Source organism: Paracoccidioides brasiliensis (genome assembly GCF_000150735.1).
Source record: "Paracoccidioides brasiliensis Pb18 unplaced genomic scaffold supercont2.26, whole genome shotgun sequence".
NCBI classification, from domain to species: domain Eukaryota; kingdom Fungi; phylum Ascomycota; class Eurotiomycetes; order Onygenales; family Ajellomycetaceae; genus Paracoccidioides; species Paracoccidioides brasiliensis.
The window spans coordinates 14,389-33,118 of NW_011371383.1; the positions used below are offsets into that span (position 1 = coordinate 14,389).

An 18,730-nucleotide genomic window follows, 5' to 3' on the forward strand; every position below is an offset into this window, starting at 1 on the left:
CCTCTAGCAGAGCTGGCCATTAATAATAGAGATGCTGCCTCAACAGATGTGAGTCTGTTCTTTTTAACACATCTTTTCCATGTCTTCTTCATTGATATAGTCAATGCACCCCCTGTTGAAACACCATGTAATCCCATTGAGTTTGCAGATGATTACATGAGGAAGGCTTATGAAGTGTTGAAGTGGGCTTAAGTAAAAATGATGGATGCTCAGCAATCTCAAGAGAAATACATGAATAGATGAAGAGACCCAGCTTCAAGCTTTCAACCTGGAGATAAGGTCTGGTTGAGCTTAGAGAACATGGGAACTAATCATCTGTGCAAGAAGCTGGACATGAAATACAATCAATATACTGTGCTAGAAAAGATAGAATCTCATGCTTATCAACTGAACATTCCACCCAGCATTCACAATGTCTTTAATGTAAAGCTTCTACATGCTGCAGTGACAGATCCCCTGCCTAGTCAGAGGCAAACTGACTGGCAGCCACCCACTATAGAGACTCTGGAAGGACCTGAGTTTGAGATTGAGGAAATTTGTGATGAACAAACCTACCAGAGGAAAAAGCAATACCTCATTAAATGGGTAGGTTGGGCTGAGCCTATGTGGAATGACATGAGTCTCCTACAAGAAGTGAAGGCCTTGAACACTTGGGAGGCCTCTCAGCAGACAAAATTAGGTGTAAAGAGGACTTTAAATAGTCATAAAGGCCTGCAACAAAGAGGGAGAAGAGGGGTAGTATAAGAGGTTGAACCCCTAGATTCACTCTGGCTGGCTGACTCAGCCTAGCCATCATTTGCATGTGTGCACATGATCATGCTATGTGAGCTTGCTTAAGCTCGAGTTCTCATCTCATTCTTTTCTTCCCTTTCTCAAGCAATTCGTCCTTGTTATATAGGAGGACTAGCCTCTAGTTCTTAGAGCTTAACCCTTTACAGATGTGTATCTTAAATATTGATTGATTCAGTGAATCTTGAATCTTTTAGAGAGATATGAACATGCTATTAATTTGATATATACAAGCAATTGAATAGATAAAATAAATCATATCTGATTCTCTTCTAATAAGATAAGTAGACATTCTGCTATATATACACACTATAATCACTTTATATGATAGGAGTGACTGCATAGAATAGAAAATATAGAAAAGATTAAGACCTCTGAGTGAATTAGAGAGAGGTGAATAGAGAGTGAATATTAATATAAAAAGAGATAGAAGAATAGAAGTGGAACATTAGAGCAAAATATCACAAATAATAATAGAGATAAAACGCTACAAGAGTACTTATTTAGAATAAGAAGATATCTTTCATAGTCTGCTTTAATCTTGATATGCTCATTAAAGATTTACTTCAGTTAATTAAGCTCATAGTCATCATTACTTTCATTTTTCTTAGAAATTATAAAATAAGCTATATTATTCTCATTCAGATTCTCTAGTTATGTATTTAACATATCATAAAATATTTTTTGATAAATAAAAACAGATAGAAGAGCTGTTCTTTCTTCATATATTGCTGCAAGTAGAGAGATAAATTCACAGCTGTTATTTTGAACTACAGTAATTCATTTTGTCTTCAAAGCTTCAACTGAAACAATTCATCAAATAGTCTAATCAATGTCAATTAAAAAGATCTTTTCATCAAAATTGTAGATATTTGATGACTTAATATTGTATTTTTTGATCTTCTCATTCCACTATATAGTCATGTAGCAAAATAGTTAGCAAGAGTCTATAGAAAACTTAATGAAAAAAATAAATAAAAAAATTATTATACTAGCTAAAAATAATGCTCAAAATGAGTAGAATTATCTACTATCTTACATTTTTGATCAATATCATAGACATGAATTATTTGAATTTGAGTTTTATAGTTCTTAGTAAAGTATCTTACTCAGTGAATTTCAACAGATTCTTTGATGATTTCTGCAATAAGATTTCAAATAATTTGAGATATAGAAGCAAAGCTGTGAGCTGTAAGCTTCTCTATATAAAGTAGAAGTATTTATTTTTACTGATTTGAGAGCTTCTTCTTATGTCAGAAGACTGCTTCATTCTGCATGAGTTGCAAGTCATTATAACATCAGCACATCATTTTCTTATTAATTGAGTGCTTCCTAGCAGTTGCATGTTTCAGTTAGATTCTGGATAGCTAGCTTTGAATACGCGGAGACATCTCGCCTGTTGGTGCGTGGGGGGTTGGGCATGACCGCCCGGTAACCGCACCATCCTCCCACAATGGATGACCAACCATACCACATATAATGTGTAATTCATTAGATATAATGGTGATAAAATTTAAAGATTACTTGAATATAAGATGGGGAAGTGGCCAACTCAGTGATCGCTTACATTATGTCATCCACTCCTTAACTTAGATATCATTAGTTATGTTAATGTGGTAACTAGTATCTTTCAATAAATAGATTACTTATCTAGATCTTGACATACGTCTTATCACAACGATGGAGTATATTTTAGATTCAACATCTGAAGTGAACCCATATAAAACTATATACTGTTATAGTAGTTATCAAGGAAGAGAGGGAAAATAGCCTGGGATCAAGAAACTATATACATATATACGAAAAATGATAGACAAGACAGATTAGAGATGCAATGAAAGCCTTTATATAACAAATTGCGTTTAGAATATAGATACAAACCAATAGACATAGGACCAGGGAATAGGAAAGCTTGTGCTATTCAACCTCATCATCATTCTCCAACCGCTCTTTTACAACTTCGAGCCAGTCGAGACAAGCTCGGCTCCAGCGCCCGCAATAGCCAGCTTTCCAGTCTCCACAACAGTGGTCTGGAACACAACGGCGCCATTCTCCTTCCACATCTCGGTCTTCAGCGTCTGGCCAGGGAGCACGACACCGGCAAACCGAACCTTAAGGCTCTTGAAGGGACCATAGGTCTTGAAGACATGCTTACCAGAGATGCCCAGGGAGCAGAGGCCGTGGAGAATGGGAGTCTTGAAACCACCAATTTTGCTAAATTCGGGGTCGATATGGAGTGGATTGTAGTCCCCATTCAGACGGTAGAGGACAGCCTGGTCCTCTGAGGTCTTCTCCTCGACGACGGTGTCCGGCTTGCGCTGAAGTGGCTTGTAGGCAGCAGTGGCAGCCTTAGGACGGCGGGCGGTGGGCTTGGGGGAGCCGCCAAAGCCACCGCTTCCGCGGATGAAAATCGTCGATTCATTGTAGAAGAGATCGTCGCCCGTCTTTGCGTCCTTGGTGGTATAACCTACGACGACGATGGCTGCGTTGCCCTTGTCGATCACGTCAATGAGCTTGGGAATGGAGACGGTCTTGGCAGCTGTGGGGATGGGGTATTTGCGGATCTCTAGATACTGCTCTCCGTGTAGGAGCATCATGGGAGAGAAGTTGGCGACAAGGTCGTCGAGGTTCCAGGGGGTGATGGTGTTGAACCAAGGGATGACACCGAAGGTAGGGAGAGCTTGGAAGTTCGAGTCGTTCTCGTAGACGAAGGGAAGGTCTGTGCGTTTGGCACCAAGGGAGACATTATAAAGGATGACATCCCGGGAGACATAGTCCAAGGGGGTACCTTCAGCCTTCATGTTCTTGGCAGTTTCAATGGCAGCCAAGATTTTCTTGTCGCCCGTGGATCCTCCCTCCTTACCACCGCTGACATTGCTCATGTTGGCCATGATGCTCTTCATGCCGGCTTGGCCGTCTTCGGGATGATCGGAACGTGCGTCGAATGTGACAATCTTCTTCCATTCGGACTTGACGGCTTCGGGTGTAAGTTTAGTATCAACGGGAAATCCATGTCCACCGCTGCGCTGCCATCTGGTCTTGGTGAACCATCCGCTCCCACATTCGTACAAGCCCTTGGTGGGCTCTGGTACCTTGTCAGAGCATAGAAGGACAACTAGCGGAGCGACATATTCGGGCTTAAAGGCCTGAACAAGTTCCTCCGGCATGACGGTCCGGGTCAACTGGGTACCGGCATTGGGAGCAATGGTGTTGACAAAGATGTTGTACTTGGCTCCCTCAAGGGCCAAGGCACGAGAGAATCCTAGTATGCCGAGTTTCTGTTATTGTTAGCGACAACATAATCCATCTGGTTGAAGAGCAGGAAACTTACAGCAGCAGCATAGTTGGCCTGTCCAAAGTTTCCGTAGATACCGCTAGTGCTGGTGGTGTTGACAATACGGCCGTACTTTTGTTTCAAGAAATAGGGCCAAGCAGCTTTGGTAACACTGTATGTACCCCTGAGGTGGACGTTCATGACTGTGTTCCATAGGTTGTCATCCATGTTGGTGAAAGCCTTGTCACGGAGGATACCAGCATTGTTAATCAGGATATCAATGCGTCCAAACGCATCAATCGCAGGTTTAACAACTGCCTCACCATCTTCAACAGATGCCTTGGAGCCAACGGCCCTGCCGCCGGCTTTTCTGATCTCCTGAACAACAGATTCTGGGTCAACAAGGTCGTTGACAACGACGGCAGCCCCAAGCTTAGAGAAGAGCAAAGCATAAGCTCTGCCCAAGCCAGCTCCAGCGCCAGTGATAAGCGCAACCTTACCGGTGAAATCCAAGCTCTGGGCAGCGGGAGCGCTTGGAACATTCTGCGCTTGTTCCAACAGCTCGAGGAAGTTCGCGGGGCCAGTAGGATAGCTTGGCTCTGAGAAATCCTTGACGTCGTTCCATTTAGCTAGGATGGCTTGTGGTGTGAGGGAAGCATCAGTTTTCAATAGAGCACCCTTGGCACGCTCCCACCGCAGCTTGGCCATGTGACCAGCACCAACTTCAAAGATACCGCCAGATTCGGAGGTATTGGAGGAGTGGGCAAGAACAGCTACTAAAGGCACAATCCAGTCGGGCTTCAGGTGCTCCAATACATCTGGGGGCATGACTGTCTCTGTCATACGGCTGGCAGCTACTGATCGTTTAACACATGTGTTCCAGAAAACAGGAGAATATTAGGGCCCACGTACCAATAGGCGCGATGACGTTGGCCAGGATGTTATATTTCGCCCCCTCCTTGGCCAGAGTTTCAGTAAAGCCAACCATAGAAAGTTTTGCAGCTATATATACGACAGTTAGAATATATTTTCCCCTCAGAGAAAAACTAGATGGTATCCCCTGGTAAGGTTACAAACCGGAATAATTAGTTTGTCCAAAGTTTCCAAAGAGACCAGCAGACGAAGAAGTGTTAATAACTCGTCCGAACTTCTGCTTCCGGAAATATGGCCAAGCAGCTCTTGTGCACTATATCAGACTCGGGAGTTATATCTTGATCTCCAAGTTATCCAAATACAATTCATGGTAGATAGTGTGTGAAATCGTACCTTGTAAGAACCAAAGACGTGTACCTTGTTGATCAAGTCCCAGTCGAGATCTTTCATATTCTTAAAGCTGATGTCCCGTAGGATACCGGCGTTGTTAATCAGGATATCGATGCGGCCAAAGGCATTGATGGCAGTCTCAATGATTCTCTCGCCAAACTCAACGCTGTCGTAGTTGGCCACGGCTTTTCCGCCAGCGGCTTTGATCTCATCCACAACGACATCGGCAGCCTGCAATCACATCTTTTTAGACAATCTCCAAGAAAGACAAACTGAACTCCTCGAGAAGACATACCTTAGACGAAGCCCCGACACCGGTGTGAGAACCACCCAAGTCATTGACGACGACGTTGGCACCCCGTTGGCCGAAGAACAGAGCGTATGCTTTACCCAGACCACCGCCAGCACCAGTGATGACGACGGTCTGGTTATCAAAGCGAAGTTCAGACATATTGAATAGCAGGGCCAGAAGCCTATAATGTGAGGAGAAAAGGAATGGTCCACAACAGAGAGATCGGGGAAAGAAAGACGAAGGGTCAGAGTAAAATGAGGAGATTAGCTGCTAGTTATAAATAGGGTGTGGAAAGGAAAACAGTTCTCATGAGCCAACGGGGCGGGGTTATAGAACTCAGTGAGCTGGCTATTAAACAAAAGGGAGGAGATAAAGAAGACGAGAGAGAGGTGGATGTCGGATGTTCAATGTCGGGATGGTGAAGGTGGAATAAATCTCGGATTCTTGTACTGCTGAACGCAAGCAGTTCTCCAGGCTCGGCTTGCTTGGACCTCGGCTCACAGAACCGCGGAAGGTAAATTATTAGTCCGGTATCGAGGTAGTAGTATCATTACCATACATTCCAATGAGAGAGAGGTTCCTCGGAAGGAAGTATTGAATAACAGTACCATACGGAGTTTGTGGCCATTTGTGTAAATTACAGTTTGGAAGTAGATGACTAATGAAAGCCATGGCAGGTGCAGTTCTGCAGCGGGGGCGGGGGTCTTCAATGAATGTTGCATGTGAACCTTGCCCCGCGGAAAGCCTTTCAACAGCTTTTGCAATATGTGAAGAAGCGTCAACCCAACCATGGAACCTTGGGTGTTGTACAGGGGCAAGTCTCCGGTAACCAAAGCTCGGTTTTTGTATGGCCGGGCAGCGCACTCTGGGCCTTACGAGGGAACGCAATATCCCAGTGTACGGGAGTTGTCTCGGAAGCTGCATCCGGAGTACTTCTGCTTACTTGGTTGACATTCAAAAATAAACTCCTTCACACCTACGAAAAATATAGCTCCGGCCCACAAACTATTTCATTTTCCATGCATCCAGGATTTGTTTTTCAAAAAGTCGTTTAGATTTTGGTGTCGATGATATCACGTGCCATTGATGCCAAGGCGAAATCCAAATCTAGAAGTTTAATTTGAATCGCTGACTAGCCTGTTCAAGGGATATTAGTCGAAACCTTAAAGTTAGATTTTTACTTGGCATCATGTGACTTTCTCTATCGCAACCAGATTACCGTTGAGCGGCATGTTCATTCTACAGAATCTCCAGGATGCAAGCAAGACTTAATAAGACTTGCTTGCTTTCGATTTACAATATGGCCGGAATAATTGACGACAAGTCTCAATACTGCCTTCCATTTCTTTTGGAGCAATTGAAATTACACGGACAAAGACATGCACATGATTCCAATCCTCCGCCCTTCTTCGTCGGACTTAATGGCGTCCAAGGTGTGGGGAAGACAGTTTTGGTAAGGTAGTGTTCTTCTCTCCCCCATTCAATGCAGATAACCTTGGTGGGATGGGGTTTGGGGGAAATTAGTTCGCGTCAAAAAAGAAATGAGAACATAAAAGACTTGAATATCCCAAGTCCAACTCTACCATAGACAAACATCACCGTTCGCGATTTCCCGATGCTCTACTAGCCGCTAATACGGGCGTGCCGACCCCATTTGATCGGCCAGAGCCATATAAATATATAGGTCGCCATACTGCGCTCCACCCTCTCTTCTCCACCATATAATCTCCCCACGATAGCCTTCTCCCTTGATGACATCTATCTCAACCATACAGATCAACTACGCCTGGCTGCCTCGCATCCTTCAAACCCCCTCCTCCAACACCGTGGCCAGCCCTCCACGCACGACATCCCTCTTGGCAAGTGGATTTTCAGTTCCCTCCGCCGAGGATTACCCACCAAAATACCTGCATATGATAAGTCGGCTTTTAATGGACAGGGTGATCGAATTCCGGAAAGCAGGTGGGAGATCGTCAACGATGTTTCTGCTGGCCAAAGGCCGGTTAAGGTGGTGATATTCGAGGGTTGGTGTGTTGGGTTTCGAGCTCGTCCGGAGGAAGAAATTCGCAAGGTGTGGGAGTATGCTGTGCAACAGTGTAAACAGGATTTAGTGGGGTACAGGGGTCGACTGGGATATGTTAGGTTTGAAGATGTAAAGGTGATCAATGATGCGTTGAGGGGCTATGATGCTTTTACTGAGTTGAGCTTTCTTTCTTTCTCTCACTTCCCTTCTCTCACCATTTGCAAGCTGCGTGATGCGGCAAGTTTGTGATTTGTAATGCTAACTGTATAACCGGGATACTAGTCAGCTAGATGCTTTTATACACATGTACGTACAGCAACCGCCAGCATATGATCCCAAGTCCATCAACGGATAGCAAACAGCTAACCCAGATCTAACCAGTGATGCTGAGGATACCCATTTCGTATATGACTGGCGCCAGGAGCAAGAGCAAAACCTGATTGCGGTGAAGGGGTCGGGAATGACAGTTGAGCAAGTTAATAAGTTTGTTGATGGATGTATGTTCACCGTCGACATTTTAATTCCCTTCATCTTCCAACGTAGATACCCCATCCAAACCAGCAGATGTTGAGGCAGACGTGTATCTAACATCCGCTGTCATGTTTCCTTACACAGACTATCCCTCGTACGAACTTTTCACGAAAACCCTTCGCAAAGGGGTATTCGCACCCAGACAAGAGTCCGGCCAGCCTGAGTCGTCTGATGATTCGTGGAGAGGTAGACAGTTACGGCTGATTGTAAATCGACAGAGAAGAGTCTTTGAAGTTCTTAGAATATAGAAGGATAAGACATCGATTGGGATCAATCGTAATAGGTCGGCTTCTAAGTAGACATAACTAAAGGATACTGGGGCCAGAGGGGAAGCAAGTGAATATCAGCCTGAAATTTTCACCCTCATCGTAGACACAGAAGATTTCTCCGTCGAATGACCCAGCCGAAAAACAAGAAGAAGAAGAAATAGAAAAAATTACGGGAGAGCGAGAAGAAATAGAAAGATAATACTTGAGGGGGGGAAAAAGAGATCCAAAGTTGAGCTCCAACCCTGATTCGAACAAGGGACATTGCGATCTGCAATCGCACGCTCTAACCGCTGAGCTATTGGAGCCGTTTCCAGCGAATACCGTTAACCGAAACTTAAAATATGTAATAAATACTAAATAAATTGTGGATTCCGACTAATTTTGGTAATCGGAGAATTAGAAAAAATAACTCACTAATCATGCTACTGTGCAACCCACACCTTGTGTGGGTGCACCACACCAAAATGATAAAAACACTGAAATGATAAAAATCTTTGAATCACATTCTCATTATTGCACTCTATATCAACAACCAGTAGCTAATCTATAATAAAAAGATTATCTACATCATTCTCAGTATGTGTGTCATTTTTAAATTGATTTAATTTCTCTTCTATCAGTGATGTGAGTGAGTTATTATCAATTTTTATAAGATTAACTTCAAGTTTTCATCACTTTTTATTCTGCTCTTTTTCAGCTTCATTATTTTTACACTGCTTGTTTTTCTATTGGCATCTTTAATAGTGAGAACTTCCTCTACTTGAATCTGATGATGAGTTGTTTTAGCTTTATGATGTTTACTGGCATTGAGAAAATTTTTTAATTCATTGATCTGTTGCTCATTAAGTTCTGCATTAATTAGACTTGCTTTGAATATTTTGTTCAAACAATATGTCAAGATGAGTGATTTCAAATCAAGAGTATCTCTAATACTTTGTATAGCATTTTTCATAATATTAATATGATGTTTCAGCTTTTGAATTGTCTTTAATGAGAACAGCTAAGAAAAAGATATTAATATGTGATTTGAATCATTCTCATCTTCATAAATCTGCAGTGGAGAAGATGATGAGATTCACTGCTTAAAAGTGTCAAGAACTCAGTCAAAATTCCATGAATATATGCCATGTTGAGCTTATTCTGCAGCTATTGTATCAGATTTAAAGATCTGCTTTCATATAGCTGAGAGGTCTTGTAGAAACTACTGTTTTTCATATTTAATAAAACCATGATATGTGGCATAGTTGATTGCTTTTGAATGATAACATCTATATTGCTGAAATGATAGATTATTCAGAGATTGTAGCAAATGAGTGACATGTAATGAAAATTTATATAAAATTATCTTATGAAGATTTATGTATTGTATGAACTTCTCAGTGATATGAGATTTATGATTATTTATTAAAAGTAATTAATAACTTTTTTTCTATCTTTTTTTTATAGCAGTATTAAAATATTTAAATCATTCAAATTCAATCTCATCATTTGTAAATTTAGTATTTGATATAGCAATTCTATAATTACTGAGTAAATATATCTGTGTATATCAATTTTTCAAATTTGTTTTGAAGATCAAGATTATCAATGATGAAATGATATAGTTATTTATGAATATACATTCAATGACTGTAATCAAATCTCTTAAAAAAAATAAAAAAAAAATAATGAAATTAGCTTCTTTAAAAGTAGTTATAATTCATTTTTCACATCCTTGTTCTTCTTGAAATTTAATCTTATTGAAGTTGTATGTGTCACAGACATGAAATTGATACTGCTCAAATAGAATTCAAAGATGTTCAAATCATGTATTGATATATTCAATATCTTCAATTGCCAGTCTCTTTGAATCTATTGACTTTTGTTTCACTCTCTTATACTCAGATAGATGTTCAATAAATATATAAATTTACATCTTGCTGATTTTTGAAGAAGAGGTAGTAGAATCTATGTGCTGACATTTAAGTATTGAATTTGCAAAATCTTTAATATGTTCAGCTGTAAAAGAATAATTCTTTTCATTAAACAGTTTGATTCATCATTTAATTACATTTTTCTAACTCTTATTTAATCTTTTGTTAACTGGAATCTTAGCAGTATTCAAATTTCTTCCATTGATATGCACTTGAAGACCTTGATAAGAAATCTCAAATTCTCATGACAAAGACAGTATTTTGAAATTTGAGTTTTTTTGATAATAAGTGATAGCTTTTTGAATACAGTCTTTGATATTTTTATCCTTATTTGACATTGTGGTGAGTTATTAATTGATGAAGATTATAAAAATGATGAAATTGCAAGATTTTTATCATTTTGATGTTTTTATTGTTTTGGTGTGGTGCACCCACATGAGGTGTGGGTTGCGCAGCAGCATGATTAGGAAGTAGCTTTGATATTCAATAAATAAACAAATACTCTATACTCCGCACTTTTGTTCTTCTATCCTTGATTCCCACCTCAACAACCTACCTCATTTGAGTAAATAACTTGCAAAATTCTATATTCAAAGCCTTTTTCAACATCTGCTTTAACCTCTACAAATGCAATTATGCCACACCATTCTATTGAACTGCAAGTTCAAGCTCTCACTCTAGTGAGCATTGGCTATACTGCTCTTGAAACTGGACTTCAGCTTCAAATCCGTTTTCATACAGTTTGTCACGGCTTCGATCTAGGCGCAGGTAAACAGGTGTTTGATTGCCAACTAGGTAAGCTATTTCGACGAAATACTAAGATGGTTCCTAAAACACGGGTCCGGGGAAGGCTCTGTTTATATAACTCTTCCCTTAGCGCATTATCATTAACACATTACTCCTTTCCTTAGCGCGGTTGCTAGGTCGTTGTGGGCAGTTTCTGTGGGGTAATTGTGGGGTGGTTGCTATGCCGTTGCTAGGCAGTTGCAATTACCCTTTTCAGCCCAGCAGCCTTACGTTGTCGAGTGGTCTGGATGGAGCCTGTTCTACGCCATCACACAGTTGAAAAGATTCAACAGTGAGTCACTGAGTGAAAATATGATTCAAAAGTTGGTCTGTGAATTGAGAAACATTATATCAAGAATTTCCTCTGTTCAGATCATTCAAAAGCGATTTCAGCTCTTAAGAAACCTTATATAATAGAGATAGTCATCAAAGATTGAAATGAACAAGAGAAATTGACTGAGATTCTGATATATGATTTGAGTATTTCTCACAATACTGTTTTGAGAATTCTGCATAAAAATAGCTTTGCAATTGTTAAATCTACTTGAAAGTTTAGTTTAACTAAAGCTGTAAAACAAAAAAAAGTTAAATTTACACTTAATCACAAGAATTGAACTCTGAAGAATTGAAAGAATATTATTTGAATAAATAAAATATTTGTAGTACTTGATCACTAATATAAGTGTTTATAAATATAAAAAACTTATAAGGCTAAAAATTTAATTTATATATAGTAGAGATTTAAGTATATTAAAGAATTTATATTTTAAAGATTTTATTAATATAATAAATTTTTTTTTAATATATTTAAATAGAAGAGATTGTAGTTGAGAAAAAGTAAACTTAAAAAAATTTATATAAGAGAAATAAATATAAAGAATCTGATTATAGAAAGAATTAAAAACTTGATATATAGATAAAAAAAATAAAACTTCATTAAAGTAAAATCTCAGATAGAAAGTATATTTAGAGATTTACTAAAAAGATAATAAACATATTTACAAAAATAATAATAGAGTAAATTAATATAAATATAAAAAATTTTAAGTAGATTTTTTTAAATTTAACAGTAAAAGTTCCTTCTGCTTAAAAATCTAATAAAAATCTTTTAAAATCTAGAAAATTGATTTGAAGTAATTGATTTATCTGAATTTATCTGTATTTAGTATTATAAATATATAATAGAAGATAATTTCATTAAATTAGATATCTTTATTATAGATTTAATTGATTAAAAAATTAAAATATATAGATAAAAAGAGCTTTCAGAAGAGTTTTACAATTTTTAAAAAATTATTTTATTGAAATACATATTTTTTAAGATTATTTGTAAGTTAAAATATTTTATAAAATTTTATCTTCTTTGTATATTATATCTTCTTTGTATATTACTAAAGATTCAAAAATGTATTAAGAACTTTATCAAATAGAAAGAGTAAAAGATAAATAAAATGATCTGTATATCAAATGAAGCAAGCAGTCACTGATTTCAACAAGATAACTTCTGAGTTAACTGTGTTTAAGAACAAACAGGTCTTAAAATCTGACAGAATGGTAAGTTTGATGTATTGCGGAGTTTGCATACTACAAAAGCAATTATATATATATGATGGAAAACAGATCATATGATGGAAATGTCTGACATATTTTGCCTAGAACCTTATCAATTTTAAAATATAACTGGCATCTGAGAGTAGAGAAATCAATATTTAACTTATACATTGAAATTCACAAGTGCATAAGAAGTTCCAGTATTGAAATTACAAGGGATTATCCCAGTCAGTAATGATCAATAAGCAGGTGTTTTTGATCCATGATTCATGATGAGACTTAGCAACTTTATTTATTCACTGCGAGATTGAGATCTGATGAGATACACATAAATTACATCAGATTGTTTAAGATATTTTAGTGCTAAATGCATACAGAGTATTAGAGAATGATATTAGATTTCATCACTTTATGAACAAAGTAGAGAAATGGGTCATCAGAAATGAAAATTATAATACAGAGTAAGTAAAGAAAGTTATTATTCATTAGTCTTTAGCATAACAATAATTTTCTTTTTTTAATTAACTATGACAAAGTTTGCTGAATTATGCGATAGAGCTAAACCATCTGAACTGTGATGATAATCTAAAACTTCTTTATCAATTGCAAAAATGCAAGGCTTACAACTATGAATGAATCAACATTGATACACAATGATTGAGGCATAGGACATGCACAGTTCATTACATTACATTACTATAAACAAACAATAGAGAACTGCTTAATCTGAGGCAAAGAGTGGGTATGGCTAAAGAACTTAAGACAGTTGAGAAAGGAAACGCGCAAATAAAAAAGCCAAAAAAAATTAAAATAAATAAAATACCATAGAGAGAGCCAGTAAGGAGGGAGCTTACCAACCTAGGGTCAAAGTAAATAAAAAGAATAGTCACATCTATGTTGATCAAAACAATCCCATAATGTTTTGTGCATGTGATTAAGTATTAAGAAAATTTCTTTTGTCTTTTTTCTTGGAATAAGAGCTAGGAGTGAAGCAGAAGAGGGAAAAAGCCAGTCTCTTCCAAGTAAAACACACAACAGACCACTGATGGAGAAACAGGGAGAAACGCAATAACATGAGTAATCGCAGTTAATATCTGATGCCAAAGTAGACTCTCCGTGTCTCACCCATCACTTCTCATTCGACCACTCCAGAATACAATTCAAACAAAACTTCGTCAGTCTTCTCGCTTCACTCTTCTACCCCTCACGGTACCTCCATCTGCCAAATCCAACGGCCCAATTGCCTCTTCAGACCTGGTTGAAACACGAGAAGGGCTTTGGTAAACAACGGCACGGCGGTCCCCACTCCTAATCGGCGAGGCCATGCCAGCACCAGCACTACCGCTACGGCTAGCAGGGCCCTTCCCATACGGCGGTGTATCATTCAACTCAATCAAATCGCCCATCCCGCTAATACCCAAATGGCTACCCTGATGCTGCAACTCCGTAACACCCGCCTTAGCGCTGCGCGCCATCTTGCGCACCCAGCTTTCAATGGCACCTCCCACATTCTCCAGGCCCGTGGACGAGTTGGAGATGACGGTTGAAGTAGATTCAATGGAGGGGCGCGCATAGTTGCTAACAGAGGACGATGAGGGGAATTGAAGCGGTGGCGGTGGGGGCACGGCTAGGGTTGGTAGGTGCGTGTTTATGAATTGGTTGAGTTTATCTTCGGCGGGGCCGGGGGCTTTTGCATTACGGCCTAGTGTTCCTACGCCACCAGGGCCGGTGAGGGTGAAGCTGCTGCGTTGCCCGTGGATGCGTGGGGCTGAGAGGCGTTTTGAGCTGGATACGGAGTGGTCGCGGGTGCTGGAGTTTGATGTGCAAAGGAATGGGGGTCTTCCCGTACTTGTATCGAGTGATTGATCTTGAGAGGGAGAACGGGAATTATCTTCTAAGTCGGAATAAGGCTGGTCTAGAGATTTTCGCCTTACTCGTGGAAGGAAAAACCCTAAAGCTTTCCGGGGTACGCGGCCGACTTCAATAGCATCTGGAAATCCGTCGACCTGCACCCAGCATTCGTGTTTCCATTGCAGTGCCTGCTTCGATGACTTGCCTGATATCGACGATACTGCTGATGCGGCACAAATACCTCGTAAATAAGACTCTCCGTATCCAAATGTAGGGAAAGGCGTGGAGCCTGGATCCAATGAACTATAATCCATAAATGGGTCATTCGTATTATCAAGATTCTCCAAGAGATTAACATTCTCTTCCTTCTCAGGAAGTCGACGGCCTTTGAGCGTGCAGGCTTTAGCTGGAAGAAGAACAGTCTTCCTAGCTTGTATAGTATCACTAGGCCAGAATCCATTGGCTTTCCTCATAACAGTTGGCTGACAGCCATACCTGATGGAGACTCCAGTGATGCTGTCGTTCTTCTGGACATGGTGCACATATACCAAAGTATCTGCGTCCTCCAGTTCTGGAGGTGGGGCGGAAGCGCCCCGGAGTGCATCCCCAGAATCCCTTCGTTTGTAATTTCCCCAACTATCCGGCGTGGCATCCCCATTAGCTTGGAGAAGGGATTGTCTTTTCAGCGCCTGTATCATCGACTGCCGTTCTTCCTTCGACCCTGATCCTAACTGTTTATTAAGGAAATTTGTCGGGCCCCATGACGAAGGGCCACTTTTCGAATTTGGAACAAAATCCGGTTTCGACGGCTTCCGCCCATGTTGGTATCTGCCTGATGTCGACGTGGACGGTTTCACCTTCCCCAAGACATCCCCATTCCCCAACACGATCGACGCCAGCCCCTGCAGTGATGACCACGACGATTCCCAAAACTCTGCTGCAAACTGGCCTGTCGATTTATTCAGTCGTGTGTCTGTCCATCCATTTCCCAACTTCGTACTACTTGACGGCTGGACCCTATTCGACGAGCTTGATTGTGTACTGGATGGACCTCTGCTTGCGGATGGAGATGGGGTGCTAGCCTGAGATCGGGAGGCAGTGGGCGTTAAAAACGAATTAGAGGAGACATTATCAGCTCTTAGCCCAGTAGCTGTGCTTGGATGGTCTGTGGCGGTTGTTCCAGAGACATTGTCGTCGTTATCATCATCAACTAGGGAGATCAAGCGTCGATTACGTGGGCGAACAGTGGATAAGGGATTCAAACTTGCGGTTCTTCTGGAGGTTGCGGAATTGAAGACATCGGCCTGGTTGGTATTGTTGGTCATTCCTTAATCATATGGCTTTGTTCCTGTTCCTGCCAGTATGCCTTGTCTTCGTTCGTCAAAATTCCTGATTACCCGCCGTTCGCTTGTAATTTGTCCTATGGGAAACGTAACACAATAGTCTTTCCGTCTTCTTCAATTTCGTCAATGTCTGACTACCTCAGCGGACATTTCAATGGGCCGTGAACCGAAAACAGAACGGCTGACGTCTCCGAGTGTACACTCAGCGGGGTATCATAGATGACCATGCAGCAGGGGCAGGACATCTGAATATCGTTGGATCGTAAGATTTGTTCTGAGGGATATTATGACGACCGATTGTCGTCTGACTATATATTAATGATATAGGCTGATGGTTTGGAATGCAAAAGTTTGTCGCAGGCCTCAGGCTCAAATCAAGAGTCGGATAACCAGAGCATTTAGCTGTAGAACCTCTCCCAAAATTATCCCGAATGTAATGTAGGTGAACTTAAACTAACCAACCCTGTCCTTTCCTTCGCTATTTTAAAACGCGTCGGGATGTTTACTTGCCTAGCGGCAATTGCGTAGGTAGCTTGGGCAAAGGTTGAGCTAGACACGGAGACTTCGTGGCGTAGAACGTGGAATAGGGGCGGTATATATCCTTCTGCAGTAGCAATAGACTCAATATTCCTTGTATCTGACTGCCAATATGGCCTCTAGTTTGTGTATCTCGTAAGTACATTAAGTGATATGGTGAAGTTGAAGTTGAAGATATCGCGGCTGAATGATGAAGTTGGTAGTTCAACTCCGGTCAGATAGCTGCTGAGTCAGCAGCAGATGGTTGAGTCTAACGTAGTCCGACACCTAACCGATCACGACACCTAACCGATCAAATTTTCATCCTTATTTGACAATTTTTTAAATTGAGCAACAACCACGAGAGATTTTATATAGAAATTATATAGATTAGATCCTTAGGTCTGTTGGCACTGCCTAATAGTGTGTCCGGGTGTATTACACTTGCTGCAGGTGGGAGGTCTTCGCTTTCTACCTTCCGGATTTGGATCCTCCATCCAAACCTCCGTACGTTCAGGAGGCTCCAGAGGCTTAGCCATCCTAGCTAGAGCTTCTTGAGCCGTAAGGATTCCTTCCTTAGCTATATAGAAACGTGATTTCTCTCTCTTACGCTTCTGCTTAGCATTGGCAGCTCTCAGCTCCATGACTTCCTTGGTCAGTAAAGCAACATTATGCATGGCCGTATGACATCCCTTCACTAGTTGATCAAGAGCCTGATTTGTAGGACTAGAGAGAATTTCCGTACGGCGTTTGATTCTGCTGCTCTGCCGCTCCAACTGAGTCACATTGCGAGGGGTCTTGGGGGTCCAGGAGGATTGAGATCCGTGAGATCCGTGAGCTGACCCCGGGGGGGTAGGAGTATGAAATTGAGTATGTAGGCGAGTAAGAACCTCATCTGGATTGTATGGCACTAGGCCTGTGGCTTTGAATCCGTTCTTTATAGTTATATCCTTCATAGCCTCCTGTCTAGCTGTTGTATAGCTGGCTAGAAAGTCCTCCTTGTCAATATAACTGATTCCTAGTCTCACGCTTTGTTCCACCCTCTTGCCGTACGCTCTCTTTAATGGTGAAAAGCAGCTCACATCTAGTGGCTGTAATAAATGAGAGGAGTGTGGAGGCATATATAATGATATAATGCCGTGATCCAGACAGAATTTATCAAATCTGGCCGTGGCATGACTGCCATGCCCATCCAACACAAGCAGTCTATATCTGCCCTTCGTACAAGCTTTAGTAGCTCCGTTAAAGACCTTCCGCAGCCAATCAAGGCTAAGAGCGTCCGTGGTCCATCCCTTCTCACTAACGCCAATTGTCCAATCCTTTGGCAGCTGCTTGTACCAGGAGGCTTGATGAAGCTTGCCCTTAAAGATAATCATAGGAGGTAGAGCCCAGCCCGTAGCGTTAACTGCCTCGATCACAGTTGCCCATTCTCTATTCCCTGGCTGTAAAAGAGATGGCCTGCCAGCTCTCTCAGCTCTAGTAACCACCCAGGATGTTGAAATAACCCCCATTGTAAAGCCAATCTCATCAAAGTTATAGATATCCTCTGAAGTAATTCCATACTTCTTTATCGTACGATCCATCAGGGTAAACCATTCGTATATGATCTTTGAATCCTCGCATTGAGCTCGCTGATAGTCGTACTTGCGTGAGAACTTCGTCTTTAGTTCAGAATGCCGTTGTATAAAATCTTTCTACCCATCTTCCTCCCACGGTAGTTGTAGTAGTGGATTCTCGCGCCTCAAGTAGTAGATTAGCCATTTCTCGTACGGTCGCGATCCGGGGAGGCTGTCCTCTCTCATCCATAGAGAGTATCCATTGAACTAGAGATTCCTCTTCAGTAGAGGTCAGCTTTCGATTTTTTAGTTGAGCATTCGTGTACGTGGTTCCACCGCGTAATCTATCGTAAAGCGTAGTATAAGGAAGCTCGTACGTCTTAGCAGCAACGCGAATAGATGAAATTTGCTTAGTTTCATAATCTTTAATAGCTAATAAGAGCCTGGCTTCTTGATTAGAAGGTTTTTTGCTAGGTGTGGCTGTCATATTGAATGATTTAATAGAGTGGGTGATTGGGACGAAAATTTGATCGGTTAGGTGTCGTGATCGGTTAGGTGTCGGACTACGTTATTTAAAGAGAGTCTTTTCAGACACTGTAGAAATAATTACCTATATTTTAAAAAATAAATGGTGAGTATTGATTGTAAAGCACAGATGGCATGTTGTCAATTCTCAAACATTTAATTCTTTAATTGGTGGAATCGTGGATATAAACAAACAAAACCTCTTTCAGTTATTCTTTTGGAACAATCATTGTTAACACAAAAAACAT

At 40.7% G+C, this 18,730-nt stretch overlaps 4 protein-coding genes and 1 non-coding gene across 5 annotated transcripts; 2 read left to right on the forward strand and 3 right to left on the reverse strand.

Moving 5' to 3' along the window:
- Positions 1–300: 300 nt before the first annotated feature.
- PADG_12498 (uncharacterized protein) lies at positions 301–744 on the forward strand (the record flags this gene model as incomplete). Its single annotated transcript, XM_010765641.1, has 1 exon — positions 301–744. One exon carries the CDS (start codon positions 301–303, stop codon positions 742–744), a length of 444 nt encoding a protein of 147 aa, XP_010763943.1.
- Positions 745–2,741: 1,997 nt separating this feature from the next.
- On the reverse strand, positions 2,742–5,777 carry PADG_08651 (peroxisomal hydratase-dehydrogenase-epimerase; the record flags this gene model as incomplete). The annotated part of the gene is made up of 6 exons (XM_010765642.1): positions 2,742–4,067; positions 4,121–4,917; positions 4,976–5,065; positions 5,141–5,249; positions 5,330–5,557; positions 5,622–5,777. The coding sequence occupies 6 exons, from the start codon at positions 5,775–5,777 to the stop codon at positions 2,742–2,744; spliced, it is 2,706 nt and encodes a 901-aa protein (XP_010763944.1).
- Positions 5,778–6,918: 1,141 nt separating this feature from the next.
- PADG_08653 (uncharacterized protein) lies at positions 6,919–8,570 on the forward strand (the record flags this gene model as incomplete). The annotated part of the gene is made up of 5 exons (XM_010765643.1): positions 6,919–7,071; positions 7,303–7,817; positions 8,023–8,138; positions 8,257–8,378; positions 8,484–8,570. 5 exons carry the CDS (start codon positions 6,919–6,921, stop codon positions 8,568–8,570), a joined length of 993 nt encoding a protein of 330 aa, XP_010763945.1.
- A 103-nt stretch (positions 8,571–8,673) lies between these two features.
- On the reverse strand, positions 8,674–8,746 carry PADG_12499. The gene has a single exon. It is a non-coding gene; the product is annotated as a tRNA-Cys (tRNA).
- Positions 8,747–13,866: 5,120 nt separating this feature from the next.
- Positions 13,867–15,867, reverse strand: PADG_08655 (uncharacterized protein; the record flags this gene model as incomplete). Its single annotated transcript, XM_010765644.1, has 1 exon — positions 13,867–15,867. The coding sequence occupies one exon, from the start codon at positions 15,865–15,867 to the stop codon at positions 13,867–13,869; it is 2,001 nt and encodes a 666-aa protein (XP_010763946.1).
- Positions 15,868–18,730: the final 2,863 nt, after the last annotated feature.